Source organism: Leptopilina boulardi, unplaced genomic scaffold (assembly GCF_019393585.1).
Source record: "Leptopilina boulardi isolate dan_hultmark-lab unplaced genomic scaffold, ZJU_Lbou_2.1 LbouV2_248, whole genome shotgun sequence".
Lineage (NCBI taxonomy): Eukaryota > Metazoa > Arthropoda > Insecta > Hymenoptera > Figitidae > Leptopilina > Leptopilina boulardi.
In genome coordinates this window covers 808,453-829,274 of record NW_026137805.1, presented here as the reverse complement: position 1 = coordinate 829,274, position 20,822 = coordinate 808,453, and the positions used below count along the sequence as shown (strand labels likewise).

The 20,822-nt window shown below is 28.8% G+C and overlaps 2 protein-coding genes across 2 annotated transcripts in view; one reads left to right on the top strand and one right to left on the bottom strand.

Moving 5' to 3' along the window:
- Positions 1-739: 739 nt before the first annotated feature.
- LOC127280650 (uncharacterized) lies at positions 740-2,480 on the bottom strand. The gene is made up of 3 exons (XM_051303804.1): positions 1,924-2,480; positions 1,253-1,691; positions 740-1,077 (listed from the first exon to the last, which is right to left on the bottom strand). Exons 1-3 carry the CDS (start codon positions 2,386-2,388, stop codon positions 740-742), a joined length of 1,242 nt encoding a protein of 413 aa, XP_051159761.1. The 5' UTR covers positions 2,389-2,480.
- Positions 2,481-19,873: 17,393 nt separating this feature from the next.
- Positions 19,874-20,822, top strand: part of LOC127280497 (hemicentin-2-like) — a 174,854-nt gene continuing 173,905 nt past the window's right edge. Inside the window, exon 1 of the mRNA XM_051303522.1 lies at positions 19,874-20,024. The gene's annotated coding sequence lies outside the window, so the exon portion shown is untranslated. The remainder of the gene's footprint in view (positions 20,025-20,822) is intronic.

The following is a 20,822-nucleotide window of genomic DNA, read 5'->3' as shown; positions in this document are numbered from 1 at the left end:
CAAAAATTATTATTTGGTTCAAATACAATTTATTTGAATTCAAATAAAAATTATTTTGTTCAAGTAAATATTTATTTGATAATAGTTAAGTAATTAAGTATTTGAATCAAATTAGTTATTTTCGTATCAAGGGCGCAAAATAGGTGATTGTGGCGAAGGCGAGATTAGAGAAACCAAGGGGACCCGAAGCGCCCGAGGCGAAGCCGAGGGTGCGTAGGGTCGCCGAGGTTTCTTCATAATCTCGCCTGAGACACTATCACCTTTTGCGCCCGTGCTGCGAACAACATTTTTTGTCCTGTCTGCATGGAAAGTGTATTATTGAGCAATTGAAAATTAATCCATCCAAATTAATTACTCCTGGGGGTCAGGTACACTGTATCTTTTTAGGTGGCTTAGAGGGGGGGCAGGACAATCTTTAGTTTATAAAGTAATTTAAAAATTAAAATTCTTTAAAATAAAAATTAAACAAGGTTTTAATATTTTGCATTAAGTTCAGGTTTTAGTTGTCTATAATTTTTATTTGTCTTTACAGCAATTGATAACAAAATTGATATATTTTTAAATGATTTCTTCTTTACTTTTTAAAAAAACATAGAATTACAAAATTCTAATCTGAAATTATAAATTATTAAATCATTGTTAACTACTTAATAAATTTAATTAAAAAATTAATAAGTATTCGAGATAAAAAATCGAAAATAATAAAACACCACTGACGAGTGTTGTGGAAGACAATTATTTAATTATAAATTTTAACTGTGCAATTTGTTATATTGTAGGTAATAGATTGATTATTTAATTCTTGAGAGCTACTGATTTGCGAAGAATAATTGTTTTCAATAGTTTGCGGGATTTCGTTAGTTTCTTGAACTGTGTTAGAAGTTCTCAATAAATCCGAATTGGCAGCCGTTTCAATTTGGTGGACTATCTTTTTTTTCTTATTTGGTATTTGGTCTTTTAAAGATGCTTTTGCGGTTTCCTTGCATATTTGTGTGCCACTAGATGAGGGTAAATTAATCGCTGCCTCAATCTGGTTTCCAATTTTTCGCTTATAATTTGTTGAATTATCAATGTAACCTAAAAAACGAAATTTGCGAGAAAGTCAATAAACACGTATTACTTTGAAGAAAATATAAAAAATTATCTACTTTGGTCGAAAATCTAAGTACCTTTAATTTCAAATTATAATTTATAAAAATCTGCTCTAATACAATAAATTTTATATCAAGATGGAGAAATATTTAAACATTACCTTCAGCAACAGTTGAGGATTTCCATCCTCCGTGGCGTTTGAGCGTTATTAAATCAGCACCAGAATCAGCTAACAATGTAACGGATGTTCGCCTGAAACTGTGTCCAGTATAAAGTTCAGGATTTTCAAGTTTTAAATACGTTGCGATTTCACTTGGCATTTTGCCGAATTTGTTTTTTCCGATGACTTGATTTACGCATTTTCCTTTTTGTAATTTAAGAAAAAATCGGCTGCAGTCGGTTTTTTTTGGTCGAAGAGCTTCGTATTTGAGAACAATATCTCTAAATTCTCCGTCCACAGTGAAGGATCTTGGGACTTTTGTTTTTGTATTAGGAATCTGTATAAGGAGAAGATTACCCTCGTGTTGAACATCTTCCATTTTTATGTTAGATAGCTCCTCCCTTCTGCACGCACCATTAATGCCGAATATTAAAGCAACCTGAAAAGATTTATAGTTAATAGTTTTATATATATAATGTAAATACTTTGTATATTTATAATAACTAATTTTTTATTGTATAGAATTTATTGTTTACTTATGTTTTTAAGAATTTATTTATATCCTTATTTTATTTATTCAAATATTCTTGCATGCTGTATAGTGACTAAGTTTTTAATAATTTATCTGACGTATTTTGAGTTTTTGTTTTTAAATTCAAATTTTTACTTACTTTTGTTGCCAAATATATTTCATCCGGAGCCTCTGAGAGAAATGTATTAATGTTCTCTGGAGAGAGAATTTTCGATTTTTTAGACTTATATCCTTCAGATTTTCTTTTAAGAAAAGTTGTCAGCTTTAAGAACTTTGCAATGTTTACATTGTCATTATTTTTTAAAGTTGATTTCAACATTGAGTACGTTGCCCACAACGTGGGAGGTTTATACTTTTCTGCTAATTCCATAAAATAAGGTATCATCACATTTTCTGTGATGGTTTTAACGTTTTTCGATTCTGTCCAGCTTTTAAACGCCAAATATTTATTGTTATACTTTTCTTTAGAAATCGCAGGCAGCAAATCATCTTGAATCTCGTTCACTATTTCACGAAGTTCCGGTGGCGTAAGAATCTCATTATTATTATTTTCCTCGAAATCATTCATATTTTTTCTTTTCTTGTAACTACCGGCAAACGACATAAACTTTTACTCAACTTTTTATATTAATAATAACGATATTAATAACAACGTTAATATTAATATTAACGATATTAATAATAACTCGAGTTGACGCAAACTGTCAACTTTCGGAACATTTGGACGGAACTGAACCAAGTTAAGAAACACGGAATATAACTGTCCGCTTGTTTCAATGTTCCATCAGGGTTGGGAAGATAATATACTTAAGGTAAATTACATGTAGTTGTTTACGTATGTTTATTATGTCACAAAAAATGAAAACAATACATTTTTTAATGGTGCGGGCGCGAATGTATTTTGCGCCCGCTTCTATGACGTCAGCGGGCGCGAATGTACTTTGCGCCCGCATCTATGACGTCAGCGGGCGCGAATGTACTTTGCGCCCGCTCACCCCATCTCTGGGCGGGAATCACTTACTTTGCGACCGCCTCAAGTGCACGAAATAACACACTTTCCGTGCAGGTAGGACAAAAAAATATTTTTTTTTCAGTGTGTATATTTTAATTAATTAAAAAAAAGACATATATCAATATAGTTTTTTGAAAAAGAAAAAAAAAATATATATTTTTTCGGCAATGTGAAAATTGGCAATTGTTGGCGCGATCTATATAATGTGGCAATTCTGGCGTGTCTAGGTCGCGAACTCTTAATCTTGAAACGACCGTCTGAATTCAGGCCTGAGGAACGTCAACACGTTCCTGGCATTTTGCCATATTAAGCCGTGAAAAACGACTGGACCATATGAATGTTGTGATCGATTTTTTTTCTTTTCTCTATTTTTTTTCTGCTTTTTCGTTTTTAATGAATATGCCATGTTTACCCATTGAATTTTTTTTTTTTCGCCACTGCGCATCATTAATACACAATCCCCAAGCACTCGTCATTTGTGTGAACATTTTTACTAAAAAAAAAAAAAAGGTGACACAAAAAACACAACCACATATTGTCTTCTAACATACCATATATATATAATTTGAGAAATATTGTCAAAAATCCGGAATTGAAAAAAAGTTGTAATTTTTGTGCCACGGAAAAAAGGATTTATTTGAAACAGCTAAACGTTTTGCTACTGTAGCTAAAGTTTTACTTGTTTCAATTAAATCTTTCGCTATTATAGTGAAACCTTTTTCTGTTTGGTTTCAGCTACATTTTTTTCCCATGTTCTTACTAATTTAAATTAGTGACTCAATTTTTGCTTTTGGATTAGTAAAATTTAACTAATTGTAGAAAAAAAAAATTTGCACTATCGAATATTAGTAAAATTAACTTTATAATTTTTATTAATTTATTAACTAAAAAACAGGGTGTCTACTAGTCCTGGAAGTCCTGGAAATGTCCTGGAATTTGAAAAAATGTCCTGGAATGTCCTTGAAAGTCCTGGAATTTTAATTTTTGTCCTTGAATTTTTTATATTTTGCTTTTAAATTTTCCAAAAATTTATAATTTTGTCAATCAAGTTAAAAAAAATTCATTAAATAAGTAAAATGAAAATTTACTTAAGTGATTTATTACTTTTTTTTAATAATTTCTGAAAACAATAGTTAAACTAAAAATGTTTTTCTTCCTTAAGATCATCCAATTTAATGTCCTGGAAAAATAAGAAATTTGTCCTGGAATTTTAATTCAGATTTTTAGTAGACACCCTGAAAAGCAAAATGTAAAATGACTAATTCAAATTCGGGAAAATTTTTTACTAATTCTTTAAAGAAAATAACGTTAAAATAATATACAATATTAAATTTTTTTTTTATTTATCCTTAAATTATTTTTCTATTTCACCGCATCGTCTTTAATATTCCTTTCTTTAAAAGTTGAACCTTTTTTCTCAATTTTCCAATTTCGTTTTATTTTTCACCTTTTTTTTTTTTTTTTTTTTAGTTTTTACACTTTCTTTTTCTAGGATTTTCCTTTTTTATTATATATACTCTTTTTTTCTCAAATCACTTCAGATTTTCAAATTTACCATTTTCTATTTTGTGTACGTGTGTGTGTGTATTTTTTCAATTTTCCACTTTCTTAATTTTATTACTTTTTGTTTGCTATTTTTCATTTTTAGTTTTTTTTTTTTTTCTTTTATTATTTGTATATGAAATTTGAAACCTTCGTTTACTTCCAAATTACCATAAACCGCGTGTATTCTAGTATATTTATATATAAAGGGAAATAATGCAATTTCTTTCAATCTAAGAGATTGTTACTTGACAAAGGCGCGCATTGATGAAATCAATCTGAGAATTGAAGTCGTATGGTTACTATTGGAAAATGTAAATGTAGCCAGATACCCATTCTGAAAGGATTCTTTTTTTTTTTTTTCTTTCTTTCAACCCCTTCCTTTGGTTGGCTGTATGTAATATACAAAAGACTCCTGATCCTAAATAAAGACAGTCGTAAATTTAACGTCACTGGTGTAAAATTCCAACAATACAAAATTTCTGAAGTGAAATTTTTTTCAAAAATTCAAATTTATCCTTTTAAAAAAAAAAAATTAAAAATATTTTTAATTTTCAAAAAAAGGGGTAAATTTTAGTTTTTTTTTAAAAAACTTTTACACCATTCGAAAAAGCAGAAAAAAAAACCATAGAGATGAAAATTTTGTTTCATCCTTTATGATTTTTCAAAAAATCCACGGTTTACATTTGACCTAAATTTTAATCCTATTTTTTGTTTTTTTTTTGAGAATAATAAAAATTGTTTAACCTTTATTGACGACAAAGTAGATGATTCCCAATTCTCTTTCTCTCTTTCTCTTTCCACTCTCTCGTTAAATCGATCTTTTAGAGGCTCAAGAGTGACAATCGAATCCGCCTTCTAAATCGAATTTTCATCGTTCAGCCGTCGATGAGTTGCTTTTCACCGATTTTTCCTGCATTCGAATATAGAGAAAGAGAGAGAAAGAGAGAGAGGGAGAGAGAGAGACGTACTCGCGAGTTCACGCTGAAAATTGCAGAAAAAACTAAATAAAAAGAAATGGAAGTCATGAATATTTCAGCGAAATCAAGCGCGAATATAAATATTTATCGCGCCACGATTTATGGCATATTGGGCACTCCTTTTGCTGGCAAGCGAATGCAGCTTTTTGCTTTTTTCTCTCTCCCCCCCCCCCTTTCTCTCTCTCTTTTCCTCTTTCACTCTCGATCTAGGAGCTTATCCTTTGTATTATCAGGAAAAGATTTTTAATCTTATGACTCGCGAGAAATTGGAGGGGAAGAAAAAAGTTACTCAGTGATAATCCATTTTATATATAGGAATTAATTTTTGAAAATACTTTTCTTTTGAATGAGGAAAGAATTGAATTTTCTTTAGTGCCGGCAACAAAAAATAAGTTGATCTATAAATCCAGTAAAGATTATCGTACAACCTTGAAGGTTATTTTGCATGCTTGTAATTTATTTTTATAACTTTTCAAGTTTGTTTTTAAATTTTTAAAGTTTGTTCTAGAAGCTTAAAATTTAATTTACAACCTTGAAGGTTTAAAAACATTCAATTTTCTTGTGAAATATTGAAGGTTAGAATTTTAGAATTTGTTTTACTTCCCTAAAGGATATTCTGAAATTTTTAATTTTGTTCTAGAATTTTCAAGTTTATTTTACAACCTAAAAGAAAGTTTTTCAACCTTAAAGCTTGTTTTAGAACCTTTAAGTTTATTTTACAACCTAAAAGAAAACTTTACAACCTCGAAGATTATTTTACAACTTTAAAGTTTGTTTTCAAACCTTCAAGTTTATTTTCCAACCTAAAAGAATACTTTACAACCTTAAATTTTGTTCTAGAACCTTCAAATAAATTTTACAACCTAAAAGAATACTTTACAAACCTCGTAGATTATTTCACAACCTAAAAAAATATTTTTACAACCTTCAAGTTTATTTTACAACCTAAAAAAATATTTTACAACCTTAAAGTTTGTTCTAGAAACTTCAAATTAATTTTACAACCTAAAAGAATACTTTACAAATCTCGTAGATTATTTTACAACCTAAAAAAAATATTTTTTACAACCTTCAAGTTTATTTTACAACCTAAAAAAATATTTTACAACCTTAAAGTTTTTTCTAGAACCTTCAAGTTTATTTTACAAACCTCCTAGATTATTTTACAATCTAAAAAAATATTTTTACAACCTTCAAGTTTATTTTATAACCTAAAAGAATACTTTACAAACCTCGTAGATTATTTTACAACCTAAAAAAATATTTTTACAACCTTCAAGTTTATTTTACAACATACAAAAATATTTTACAACCTAAAAGAATACTTTACAAACCTCGTAGAATATTTTACAACCTAAAAAAATATTTTTACAACCTTCAAGTTTATTTTACAACCTAAAAAAATACTTTACAACCTTAAAGTTTTTTCTAGAACCTTCAAGTTTATTTTACAAACCTCCTAGATTATTTTACAATCTAAAAAAATATTTTTACAACCTTCAAGTTTATTTTATAACCTAAAAGAATACTTTACAAACCTCGTAGATTATTTTACAACCTAAAAAAATATTTTTACAACCTTCAAGTTTATTTTACAACATAAAAAAATATTTTACAACCTAAAAGAATACTTACAAACCTCGTAGAATATTTTACAACCTACAAAAATATTTTTACAACCTTCAAGTTTATTTTACAACCTAAAAAAATACTTTAAAACCTTAAAGTTTTTTCTAGAACCTTCAAGTTTATTTTACAAACCTCGTAGATTATTTTACAATCTAAAAAAATATTTTTACAACCTTCAAGTTAATTTTACAACCTAAAAAAATATTTTACAACCTTAAAGTTTGTTCTAGAACCTTCAAATTAATTTTACAACCTAAAAGAATACTTTAAAAACCTGGTAGATTATTTTACAACCTAAAATAATATTTTTACAACCTTAAAGTTTGTTCTAGAACCTTCAAATTAATTTTACAACCTCGAAGGTTATTTTACAACCTTAAAATTTTTTCTACATTCTTGAAGGGAATTTAGTAACCTTATATAGTATATTCTACAACCTTATAATTTATTTTACAAACTTAAAATTTGTTCTAAAACCTTTTAAAATTATTTTAGGACCTAAAAAGTTTTTATACTATCTTGAAGGTTAGTTTACAACCTTAAATTTTTTTTATTTCCTACTAGATTGTTATAGAACCTTAAAAAATGCTTTACAACCTCAAAAAATAATTTACAATCATAAAAAATACTTTATAATCTTAAAAAATTCTTGACCATATTAAAAAATATTTTACAACCTTAAAAAATTCTTTACAACCTTAAAATTTTTTTTTAGTTGCACTAAGTAGATATTTTGAGTACTTTTTTTTTTTTTTTTTTTTTTTTACTGACATTTCCGTAAATAACTTTTCATCATTAAATTATAAATGGAAAATTGTCACTTCCCTTTTGGTTTAATTTCAACTAATTATAGTTTAATTTATTTTTGATAAAATTTACCTTGTTATTTTATTTTAAATAAATAGCTAATCAATATTTTAAAAAAAGATTTATATATATAATTATTTTTAAATTAAAATTTTTAAATTAAAATATATTTTAATATTTCTCTTTAATGTTATATTTATATGATTTTCTTAACTTTTTCTCCATAGTTTTTTCTTTTTATATATATATTTTTTCTCGATTTTCTATAAATTCACCATTTTTCGTACCTTATCGACAATTTTATAACTTTTCTATTTTTACTAGATTACCCTAATTTTTCATATTTCCGTGAAGCTTTTTTCAACATTTTTCAGTTTTATATATTTTTACACTGCATTTTTTCGATTACGTTTCATTTTTCCAACATTTTGTCTTTTTACGACCATTTATTTGTCTGCCTTTTTTTTTTCTTTTCCACTTTTTCACGTTCTCTAATTTCCCCCCTCTTTCTCTCTCACTCACTCACTCTCTCTCTTTCTTTTTTTTTTTTTTGTTTTTATTCTCCTTCACCATTTTTCTGAATATACTTTTTTTATAATTAAACAATTTGCCATTTTAACTGCACTCTAGAAAATGTTGATTCAGCAAAATTTTAATAATTCATTTAAAAGAAGCCAGTAAAGGAACAAAAAAAAATAATTATAAAAAGAAAATAGGAGAAATATGATAAAAACTCTGTATTTTTATTTTTATAATTTTTTTTTTTCTTCTTGTTGAAAAATATTTAGGCATTATTTATTTTTACGAATTTTTATTTTTTAATTATAATTTTTGAAAAATTGTAATAATTGTAAATAATTATATCAGTAAGAAATTATTAATTATAAAAAAAAGAAATTTCAATTAATTATTTGTGGTAATTAAGGAACGATAAAAAGTTAAATTGAAAAATTTAATTTGTCATAAACGATGAGGGTATAATAGTACTAGGGGCGAATATAAACGCCCTTATATCAAGTTGAGGCAATGCATATCTTTCATCAGTCATTTCACTGACTATACAATTTATATATATATATGTAGAACGCACTTGAGAAATAATTTGAGGAGGGCAAGATTAATTTTTGTTTATTTAATACGAGATTATTTATATCTTTCTGTCAAAAAAAGAAAAATATTTATACGCAAAATTTCATTTATTACTCGAATTTATTATATCGATTTGTATTTCGATAAAAATAATTTTAAAAAATTACGCAGAAACAAAAAAAATTTTTTTTTTGTTAAATTTGAAACTTAAAATCTATATTTTGAGGTTATGTTTGTCCCTTTACTAAGTTTTGAGGTTATGTTCGCCTCTAAAGATCTTCAATTTCAAAGATTTAGATTTTCAATTTTGGTTTAATTTCGAGGTTATGTTCGTCCCTTAAAGTTTGTATTATTTCACTCTGAAATTTGAGGTTATGTTCACCTATTAGAAATTAGAACAATTACACCTGTTAGAATAATTTTTAGTAGGCAAATATAACCTCAAATTTCAAGGTCAAATGATACAAACTTTAAGGGACATAAACATAACCTCTAAATTAAAACAAAATTGAAAATCCAAAATTTTGAAATTGAAGAACGTGAGAGGGGAACGTAACCTCAAAATTTAGACTTTAAATTTCTAGGCGAAAAGAAAAACAATCTTTACATTTAGAAAAGGTTAAGTAGACATTAGATTGGGTAATTTTAGGTTAGGTTCTCAGACCTAATAATCTTTTTTCATTACTAAATAAATAAAGTCGAACATTATTGCAAAATTAGGTAAAAGGAATTAAAAAAAAAATTTTAATTACAAACAAATATAAATTTTGATGTTAATAATCAAACATAACCTTAAAAATTTTGCATTTCTTTTTAATGATCAATTTCCATTCAAGTGCAATTTAATTTTTTTTTTATACTTTTTTTTTTAAATCTTTTTGTTGATGATGGCCACGTCCCATTCCTCTCTAAAAGAGAGTTTTCTCTATGCTACTATAAATTTATTGATTTGGAGAAACTCTTGCGTTGTGTTGTGTGTGTGGCGTTAACGAGACTAACGACTGGACCACTAACTCGAGAGAGCAAGGTCGATGTACCCATATCCTGCTATTATTTCAGGTTGGTAACAATGTAACACTATACTGCGTGTGGGCAATATTCGCTAGCATAAAAGTCAAAAACGAGGGCGATTCTCCGTCGACAGTATCTGTCTCCCTCTCTCTCTCTCCCTTTATTTATATATGTATATGTATATATATATATATTGTTTGATGATGTTCAACGTTTCAATAATACCTCAAGTTACAAGCCCATATAAAGCTCTATAAATACCACACACATGTTACATTCAACAAATACCTTTGATCATGTTAATGTCTATTTGAGTTGTCGATTGAGCGATGAATAGAATTATTTAATTAATTGTTCATTACAAAAATACCTTCTCACTTATATGATCTTTCATTGTTTTTCTCAAATATAGAATAAAAAAATTAATTTTCAACTCTAAAAACTATCTCATGTGGAGATTGGAAATTTCGAAAAATTATTATTTTGACTTTAGGAGAAAACAAAATTTTATCGACAGTCGGTAATGTCAAATTCTATCCAAAAAATTTTTGTCAATTTCGAAAAAAATAGAAATTGGTGGCATTCAACTCACATCTTCAGTAATTGAATGACACTGAAAATCTTGATAATAGAACTTATTGTTTTCGTAGAGAATGTCAAAAAATACTTTTCGATCTCTATTCTGTGGAATTATCTTCAAAATCTTGATAATTGGATTGCAAAAAAAAAAAAAAAAAAAAATATTATATGTACCATTAAAGTCTATTTATCTCTTTTTCTCTCGTCTCTTAATTCCAACGATCGTACGATATAAAAGAATATGGTTGAATTAAAATAGAGGGGAAAATTGTTACTGAAAGTTCAAATTAGGTTTATCCAGATTGGACTAATGAAAACTTCTTTGCCAAAGGAATGTCGGAAATCGACGCTTGAGATAGAATCTAATTAGCCAATTTATTCTTACAGGGACTGTTACTTATATTGGGTAATGCGACAATAATGTGAAAACTCTCCCCCAAACTATTTGCTCAGCTCAAACGAATAGCGCAAAAGTTTTCAACTTATATTGAGTTTCTCGAAAAGCGAGCTTGCGTCCCAACCATGCACACACACACACATACACACGCGCCAAAGAAAGAAAAATAGATAGCCAAGAATTTTTACAACACGTGAATTTTATGACGACAACAATATTTTTCAAGAAACGCTATATATTTTGGTAATTCCACGTGAAAATTTTCACTCGAATTTTTTTTTTTGCAAAATTTTTGTAAAAAATAAGAAAATACCTATTTTTTGATTTTTTGATTTGGTAAAAATTATGGAAGTTGTGATTTTTTTAAATTTAACGTCGTCAAAAGGCCGAATATGCATTTTCTCTCGTACTAATGGATAAAAATTCAATTTTTTTGGATTCTTTCGTTGTTATTTTTGACTATGTTTTCAAGAAAAATCGCATAAACATATATATAGTATTTTTTCTGTTAATAGGATAGAGAAAAACGCATTTTAAAATAATTCGGCCTCTGATGAAGTTAAATTTAAAAAAATCATAACTTCCATAATTTTGATCAAATAAAGAAATAAAAAAATAGGTATTTTCTTATTTTTCACAAAAATTAAAAAAAAAATTGAATGAAAATCTTATTAAATTCAAAAAAAAAATTTAATTAACCATTTTTTGCCTATATATATACCAGAGTCGTGATTTTAATTTCAACGTTAAAAAAAAAGACAATCATGTGATAACAGTTTCTTTTAATTTTTATTTTCTTTCACATTTGAAACTACTATAGGACTCCCAAGTGCAGCAAGTTTTTTTTTTATGAGTGCGCAAGAGAAGTTTTTCGATTTTAGTTTCACTCGATACGGTTTTAACCTCTCTTTCTCTCTCTCTTGCTCTCACTCGGTATTCGATCAGACAGCAATACAAAAGGGTCTATTGTACTTTGTAAAGTTTTAATAACTTTTTTTTTTTTTTTTTTCTCTAAATTCTCTTTTGTCATTGGTTATATCAATATTTTTATTTTCTCTTTTCCGGAAAAAGCTATGGCAAACTCTTTTTTTTTGGTATGCGTAAAACTTTTAAAGGTTTGTTAATTTTTTTCTTTTTCAATATCGTAAATATAATTTTAATTAAAATAAAATATTTTATATGGGTTTTATATTTGAATAAAAATTATTTTCGAAAAAACAATTTTGATAACCTCAAAATTTCGCCAAAATCGTGACGCAAGCGCAGTTACGTTTAGACAGCTCTGCGGTGGTTTGTAGTACAATTTTTTGTCGCGCGAGGCGCTGTTATCCTTATAGACTCTCCAAAGTATCTAAAATTACAGCTTTTGAAAATTTGGATTTCATTATTTCTGTAATATTGTGGCTAATATTTTTAGAAAAAAATACAATATTTCTGTAAATTTAATTTTTAGGTTATTGTGCGTCACGAATAAATACAGAAATTGTCTTTTTTTTTTTGCATCATCACTGCTTCCACGTTTATAATATGTCAATATTCACTTTGCATAATAAATTGACAACATAATTTTATCTGACAATAGCTGATGATTCGTAATATCTAAAATCAGTTCCCATCAAATTACTATCATGTGTGATGCTTGCTGTAACCCCCTCGTTTTTGAAATGACAATATTCGAAGCTAGCTCGCTAATGCAGTTTTACTCAGGCTTTCCACACAGTAAGCTCTATTGGGACATATTTTGGAATAGGGGGTGGACGTCGATTTAAATTCCTATCAATTTTATTCGATCCCATATAGTGTACGGATTCGACACGTTTTTGCCTGTTTCAAAATCCTGTTTCTGTACTTGGCAAAAAAAAAAGAATACTTTTCATGTGTGGGTTGGTTGAGAGAGAGAGAGGGGAGCCGATGGCTTGAAATCGACGAACTGTTTTGGCTCTCGCGAGATCAGAGGATAAATGGCAAACAGAGACGTCACTGAACACCGAATTGTGCCAACACGTCACATATACGCAAACAAATACATGTACACATATAATGTCTCTCACAGATATATATACACTTGGTATTTACATATACCGAGAGAGATTCAAATAATCATTATACAGTTTCATTCACACAGTTACGATCAAACATTTCCGACACAATGGAACATTTATTTATTAACAATTTCAAGTATTTGCCAACCTTTTTTTTCAATAAGAGAATATTTTCTACTTGTTTTTTCTTTTTTTTAAAGGAAATTACGATAAGAAAAAGGGGTCCATATGTATGCTTGGGGATATTATCGTTTTTCTATAAAACGGGTAAACGATATCTCATGTCATTTCGCGGAGAGAGAGCTCAATACTCACCACACGTTGCCACTCGTTTCACAAACCGCAAAAACAATGAACGTAACTTTCCACTTACGAGGCGAGTCGACAATGGCGAAAAATCAAGCACAGCAGCAATACCTTTCTCTATACCGAAAAAAAAATATAGATACACATACACGCGGTTTTGATAGTGCAAGAGTATAGTTTCGCATTTTCAACACCTTTTTTTTAAGGCTTTTGTCACCTTTTGTTGGTGGGTGTTGTTGTTGTTATTGTTGCTGCTACACGTTCTTTCATGACAGGTTCGTTGAAAATGAGGATAAAGCCAAAAGCAAAAAAAAAAAGGAGAGAGGGAAAAAAAGAACACGTGCAAAGTATAAAGAGACAGCGATTTTTATCACTCTGACGGTTTTCACTCACTTGATGGATATTGTTTGTTTGTAATTTTTTATTTCCTGAGCTTTGATAAAGGTGTTATTGACTGTTTTTTTATTTTGGTATTTTTTTTTAAGAATGTTACGTGAAAATAAATATTGAAATAAAATGAAAAAGCTATTCTAGTTTTTGGAGATGTTAGTCTCCGAATCGAATCTATTAGGATCAGTTTCGGATTCGGAGACTTTTATATCTCTTCAATTGCAGTCACCTTCTTGGTGAACAACTCCTTATCCGGAGGAAGTAGTCAATGAACAGCTTTGGATTGTTATTAGAGGCTTCCTCCGGATAAGGATATGTTCACCAAAAAGCTGACTGTAATTGTAGAGACATTGGATTCGGAGACTTTAAGGTCTGCAAAACTATTGGCAAGACTTAGTAGAACCGAGACTGGATGATTTTTAGTATCTTGTTTGGTGATTTATAGACCATTGGATCTAGGGTTTTACCCAGTTAGGGAAATACATTTTCGGCAGAATCGGAGACTTTTTGGACAAAATGACGGTGATGGCCTGGACTTAGGTTACCTAAAGATTGTACCTAGGGTTCTACCTATAGTTAGAAGAAGACATTTTCAGTCGAATCGGAGACTTCTAAAAAGACGTTCACTAGTGGTATATGCCCTGGATTCGGTTACCTAAAGACTATAACGTTGTGTTCTTCCCTATATTAGGAGAAGACGTTTTGGATCGAATCGGAGACTTTTTGGACATAAAGACGTTCACTGAGCTGATGGCCTGGACTTAGGTTATCTAAAGATTGTATCTAGGGTTCTACCTAGTTAGAAGAAGACATTTTCAGTCGAATCGGAGACTTCTAAAAAGACGTTCACCAGTGGTATATGCCCTGGATTCGGTTACCTAAAGACTATAACGTTGTGTTCTTCCCTATATTAGGAGAAGACGTTTTGGATCGAATCGGAGACTTTTTGGACATAAAGACGTTCACTGAGCTGATGGCCTGGACTTAGGTTACCTAAAGATTGTATCTAGGGTTCTACCTAGTTAGAAGAAGACATTTTCAGTCGAATCGGAGACTTCCAAAAAGACGTTCACTAGTGGTATATGGCCTGGATTCGGTTACCTAAAGACTATAACGTTGTGTTCTTCCCTATATTAGGAGAAGACGTTTTGGATCGAATCGGAGACTTTTTGGACATAAAGAAGTTCACTAAGGAAATGTCCTTGACTTAGGTTACCTAAACATTGTATCTAGGGTTTTACCCAGTTAGGAGATGATATTTTCATTAGAATCAGAGACTTTTTGGACAAAAAGACGTTCACTAAGAAGATATCCTGGACTTTGATTACCTAAAGATTAGATTTCGAAGACCCAATTCGGAGATCACCACTGTATTTAAAAAAATCGAATTCAAATATCAAATAGCAATAATCTTTCCGAGAATGTAATAAATAATCCAATGTCCAACATGATAAATTTATAAACCGTATTTTGCTCTTCTTTTCAATGATTGTGTTCAGTTCTCTATTTTTTTCCTCCATCAACCTGACCCACATTTACAAAACTATTGAAACACTCGAGTCCAGACGTCTCTCTCTCTCTCTTTCTCATTCACTCACTCTCACCCGCTACAGCATTTGAATAACAAGGAACTAACAACAAACAGGAATTCACAAGCTCTGGTGTGTTCTCCTTCAGTACGAAATACCTTCGTGTGTATATATCTATGTGTGGGTGTTAGTGATGGTTTGCTTCGCTAGTCCTCCTCATCTGCGAACTCATTGTCATTGAGACTAAATTCACTAGCGAACTGGAATTCTCATGCCATAGTATTTGTTTGGCACGGTTTTTACTCTCTTTCTTTCTCAATCTCTCTCTCTCTATATATATATAACTTGCTCTTTTTTTCACGCCTGTAAAGCTATATATACTATTTTGTGTGTCGTTAAAGCTCGTGTTCTTCTCTTTCTCTCTCTCCCTCTCTTTATTCTCTTTCAATTGTTCCGGCGCAGTTGAAATTCAACATTTCAGAATAGTCGTCGTGCGTAATGTGAACCATTCTGTGAGTGAGATTTTCTGTAAAATTAATTTCCAGCAGAGACTTGGTATGTAAGTGTATCAGGAATCCTCGTATTCCCATTCTAATAACACTGCAAACCACTGGTTATATTCCCTTACTATTGTTCTGCATTCTACATGCGAGCGCGTCCATTAACCCTTTTAAGGGTCGTGTGTCAAAGTTGTACACAGTATTTCTATACAAAAGATAAAGAGAAAACGTGTATTTTTAGTATTTTTTTTGGTGTATGTGTGTGTGTGAGCAGTAGGGTTCATTGTAAATGGATTTTTCAATTTAAAAACAATTTTTTTTTTTTTGCTTCTACATAGTCGGGAACCAAAAAAAGTCGCAAAAATTTAATTAGCGGACGTTACGTTTTTTTGAAAAAAAAATTTAAATGTATAATATGAAACTAAATTTTTTTTTCTATGTAAATAATTATAAATTTTTTAAAATTACTTCTTTTGGGATAATTAAAGAATTAATTTTATATAAATAATAGAAAAAAGTGTTTAAACTGGAGGAAATTATTTTTTTAGCATAGTATTTTTTATTGTCAGTAATACTTCTTCAGTTGAATTTGTTGCTTGAATGACTTTCTGTCAGTCACGCTGCTGCTTTTATATGCAAAAAGTGAGCCGTTCGCCTCTGCAGAGAGGGAAACTTTTCCCACAGCGCGCATGCGTAACTCGTGCGCACCAATCAGATTCAATAGCATTTGATCCGTCTCACGCGAAGCATCAACTCCCCAAACCAACAAATTCCCACCGCTGTCACCTTTTTACTATTAATTCTATATTTCTACCAATTTAAAAGCAATTGTAAAATACAAATTTTTTTTAATACAAAAATAATTTATTTATTTACAATATATTGAATTTAATTTGTAATATTAAAATTTTTAAATTATTTTAATGTTAAAATTTGAAAATAATAATTTTTTTTTTTGAATTCTATAAATATTGAAACTAAAATAATAGATTTTTTTTATACTTGAACGACTTGGCAATATATATCGAGGAACATAAACAATAAATGAGTGAAAACGAGAAAATTTGAAAACACATGATACCTTTGAACTCACTTGAATAATAGATGTCAAAATTTGCCTGTTAAAGCGATTGAAATTGATGAATTGAAACGTCAAAATCATTCATCTGAAATATGATCGAATAATTTGGATCTGAATCGAGTAACAAAGGCCAAAACTAGAAATGAGTTGTTAGTTAATTAAAAAGAAAATTTTTACTTCGTCAAAAAAATAAAAAAAAAAAGTATCGGTTTTGTGTACACGCTTTATCAAACATATAATTTACCCAAATTCATATTATAAAGCTTCTAATTTTAATTCAAATTAACAATGAAAAAATGTTAAACAGATATTTACAAAGAGACATGAAAAGAATTTCTAAATTTCATAAAATAATTCAATTTTTTTCATACAATATTATAATCTATAATATAGTATTTTAGATTTTTTTTTTTTTGGTAAAAAAGAAAAATTCAATTTTATGGTAAATTGAGAAGTGTCCATTATATTTTGATGAAATGATGAGCTTTTTGTTGACTGGCGTCAGAGAGTCAAATTAGGGAGGATGTTGACCATCCTTTGCAATATACCCGAACACTAAACACGAGTGACGTGAAATGCCAAGCAAGAATTTCTCGCTGGATGCTTCAGAATTTGATGGACCCTAGGATATAGCTCATTTCAAAAACTGTCACTTCGAGAGAGTTTCCCCCCTCTTGAATGTGATATAGTCGACAGCTCCAAAGGCAAAAGCCAAAATCGATTTTCTACTCTTGCGTAGGTGTAAAAGTCATGACCAACCTTTTTCAACTTCCAATCCGTTAGAGAAAATCGAAAAAATAAAATAAAAAAAAAATCTCTTCTGACATGCCATTGAGACTCTTGAGTAAACACAAAATTCAGTTAGTTATAGTTTTTTTCGAGAATGCAAAGTAAGGGGAAAAAAAATCTCAATATGTTGGAAACATTTTTATTTTTACGAATTTTAAAGTTAGATTTCTCATGCAGTATTTTGAAAATAAATATTTTTTCTAGGAATTTTATTTTTTTAGTAGTGCAATCTTTTTTTTACCGACGGCTGATAAAACAGATTATACTGATTAAATAGATAGATAGTTCTTAGTCAAAACTGTTTACCGACTGCTAGTAAAACAGAATATATCGAGTGAATCGATAACAATGCTTGGTTCAAAAAAACTGTTTTACCTACTGCTGATAAAACAGATTTAACAAGACTAATTATTAAATACGCAAGGATTCTACCAAATCTATTTTACCAACTGTTGGTAACACTTATTTGACGGTTTGCATAAAAAAACTGTTTTATCGACTGCTAGTAAAACAGAATAGATCGATTAAATCGATAATAATGCTTGGTTCAAAAAAAAACTGTTTTACCTACTGCTGATAAAACAGTTTTGACGGTTAAAAACTGTTTTACCGACTGCTGATAAAACAGATTAAGTCGATAATAATGCTTGGTTAAAAAAAAACTGTTTTGCCCACTGCTAATAAAACAGTTCTGACTGTTGAAAACTGTTTTACTGACTGCTGATAAAACAGATTAAGACGATAATAATGCTTGGTTGAAGAAAACTGTTTTGCCCACTGCTGATAAAATAGTTTTGACGGTTTAAAACCGTTTTATCCACTGCTGATAAAACAGGTTTAAAACTGTTTTACCTACTGCTGATAAAACAGGTTTAATAAGAATAATTATTAAATACGCAAGGATTCCACCAAAACTATTTTACCGACTGTTAATAAAACTTATTTGATGGTTTACATAAAAAAAACTGTTTTACCGACTGCTGATGAAACAGATTTTGTGGATTACATCGGTAAAACAGATTTAAATAATTATTTAGTATTTAATTAATTAAATTAAGTAAAAATTTAATTATTAATTGAATTTATTTTTTGTTTCAGGTAAACAGTACGGTTTTTTTTTTAAATTCATTAACATTTTTTCATTTTTTACGTGAGTGTTCGAACTTAGTAAAAGTGACGGTCGTTTAATATATATAATTATAAAATATTTTCATTTTTTCTTATTCTCGTTGTGCGTGTCGTGTCGGATTTAAAAATTATTAGCTTCGGGAGTGTTAATTCGATAATTTTATAATCGCGAACGAAATTTTTTTAGGGTGTTTAAAAATCGTCTTCGTTGTTTGTCTTCCGTTTTAAATACAAGACAACTCGTTACGCGCGCGTCCGAATTCCAATTTAAATCGCGTTCGTCTTTTTTCGCGAATAGTGAAAGTTTTTTTTAAAATTGGGAAGAGGGGGGGGGGGTGGGAGGGCTCATTTGAAACTATTATGCCAGGGATTTCGAAATGTCTTATTGAGCATTGAATAATTTTTGATAATTTTTTTTTTTTTATGAAAAATTATTTAATCTCATCACTATGTGGCTGTATACTTTGTAAGTAGTTTCAGCCATCGACCCGCTAGTGGGATAAGACCAGCGAGCTACGCATACCTAACTGCACATCCTTTGCGCAATTTATTTTTTTCGTTTGCGTAAGTTACACTTTTACACTTATGGTAATTTGAATAAAAAAATAATTTTAAAAAGTATTTTTCATATCAAATATAAATTTTTTTTTAATAATATATGGTGCATTCTATATGTGAAGCAAATAATTTTGGTTTGTTCTTCACTACTATTTTTAAATAGTACAATTTTATTAAAAATTGATTAAAGAAAGGAGAATTGGTGTCGAAATATATGAAAAATTCATTTTTAAAAATTGTTTTCAATTTTTTAAGTCTTAATCTACTCTTCAAATTTAATATTATGTCGACATTAAATTTATTATAAAATCCACATCTACTTTTCTTTATTTAATATACTTTTTAATAAAATTATAATATTTGAAAGTATTATTAAAGTTAAATGCAAATTAGTTTAAAAGAAATTTTTTTTTTAATAAGAAGTATGATAATGCATATTTAATTTTTTCCAAGTAGCACAATATATGACCATACAATATTTCATATATTGTGGTTATATATTTTACTAGTTGGATTTATAGAATTTTGTTTTAATAAATGAAATTAAAATTGTACTCTTTCTAGAATGGAATTTTATTTTACTAATTGAAATGTAAATTTTAAAAAGAACATTCACTTTAAAATCATTTCTTTTTATAATACATCTTTTTTTTAGTGTTTAAAAAAAGTGTACTTATTCTAACCAATAAAATAAATTTCAAAAAGGTTGCGGCATGTTTTGCTTTGCGAAAGGACACCTTCTTGGCTGCCTCCTTAAAGGTAAATTTGAAGATAAGCTATATCAGCTGGTCTTAAAATTTACCCTTAGGGTTGCTTTAGGGCTCAAGAAAGAAGAGGAGAGCTGAGGACCTGGACCCCATCATCAATATCGGTAAATTCTTTTTTATTTTTAATAACGCATATAATTAATTTCTATACCAATTTATTTACTATCAAATTATAACAAAAAAAATTTAAATTGATTAAATGAGGGCATTTTTAAAATTTTTAAATTTTTCACTCGAGGATTTACAGAGTCGCTGGTTCTAAAAAATTTTGGGATAATTTAGCGACTCCGTAAACCTTCAAATAAATTTTAAGTAAAAAAAAATTTTTAAAACTTTTTTAATTTTAAAAAACTGAAAAAATCACTAAAATCGAATTTATTATCCAATAGAAAAATAACGAAATTGTGAAATGAAATTTTAGACTAATATAATCAATTTTTTTTTTGTCTCCGAAAGAGTTTTGTCAATATTTTATTATAAGAATATAAGAATAATAATGCTAACGGATTACGGTAATAAAGTATATAAGACAAAAAAATAGAAAAAAAAAAAAAAACTGTAAAAAGAAGGAAAAAAAAATAAGCGTAAAAAAGATCGAAGGTAAATTTCCCTAAGAGGATAAATTTCAAGCAGAAAAAAGTAGACTTCAGAAGGCATTTTTCAAGGGATCTTTCCAAGTAGAATCCCACTTCAACTCGGCAATTGTTTTTCCCTACTCAAAGCTGAAAATATAATTCTACGGTTCAACTGTGCGTTCGTAATTTTCTTCCTTAGCATTAATTTTCTCTTGTCCAGGGTTTTTTTTTTACTAGTTTTTATTTTGTTACTAATTTTTTTTTCTTATTTTGTTTGTAATTCTTTTTTATATTTTAGTAAATTTTTTTCTAGTTTTTTTTTTACTA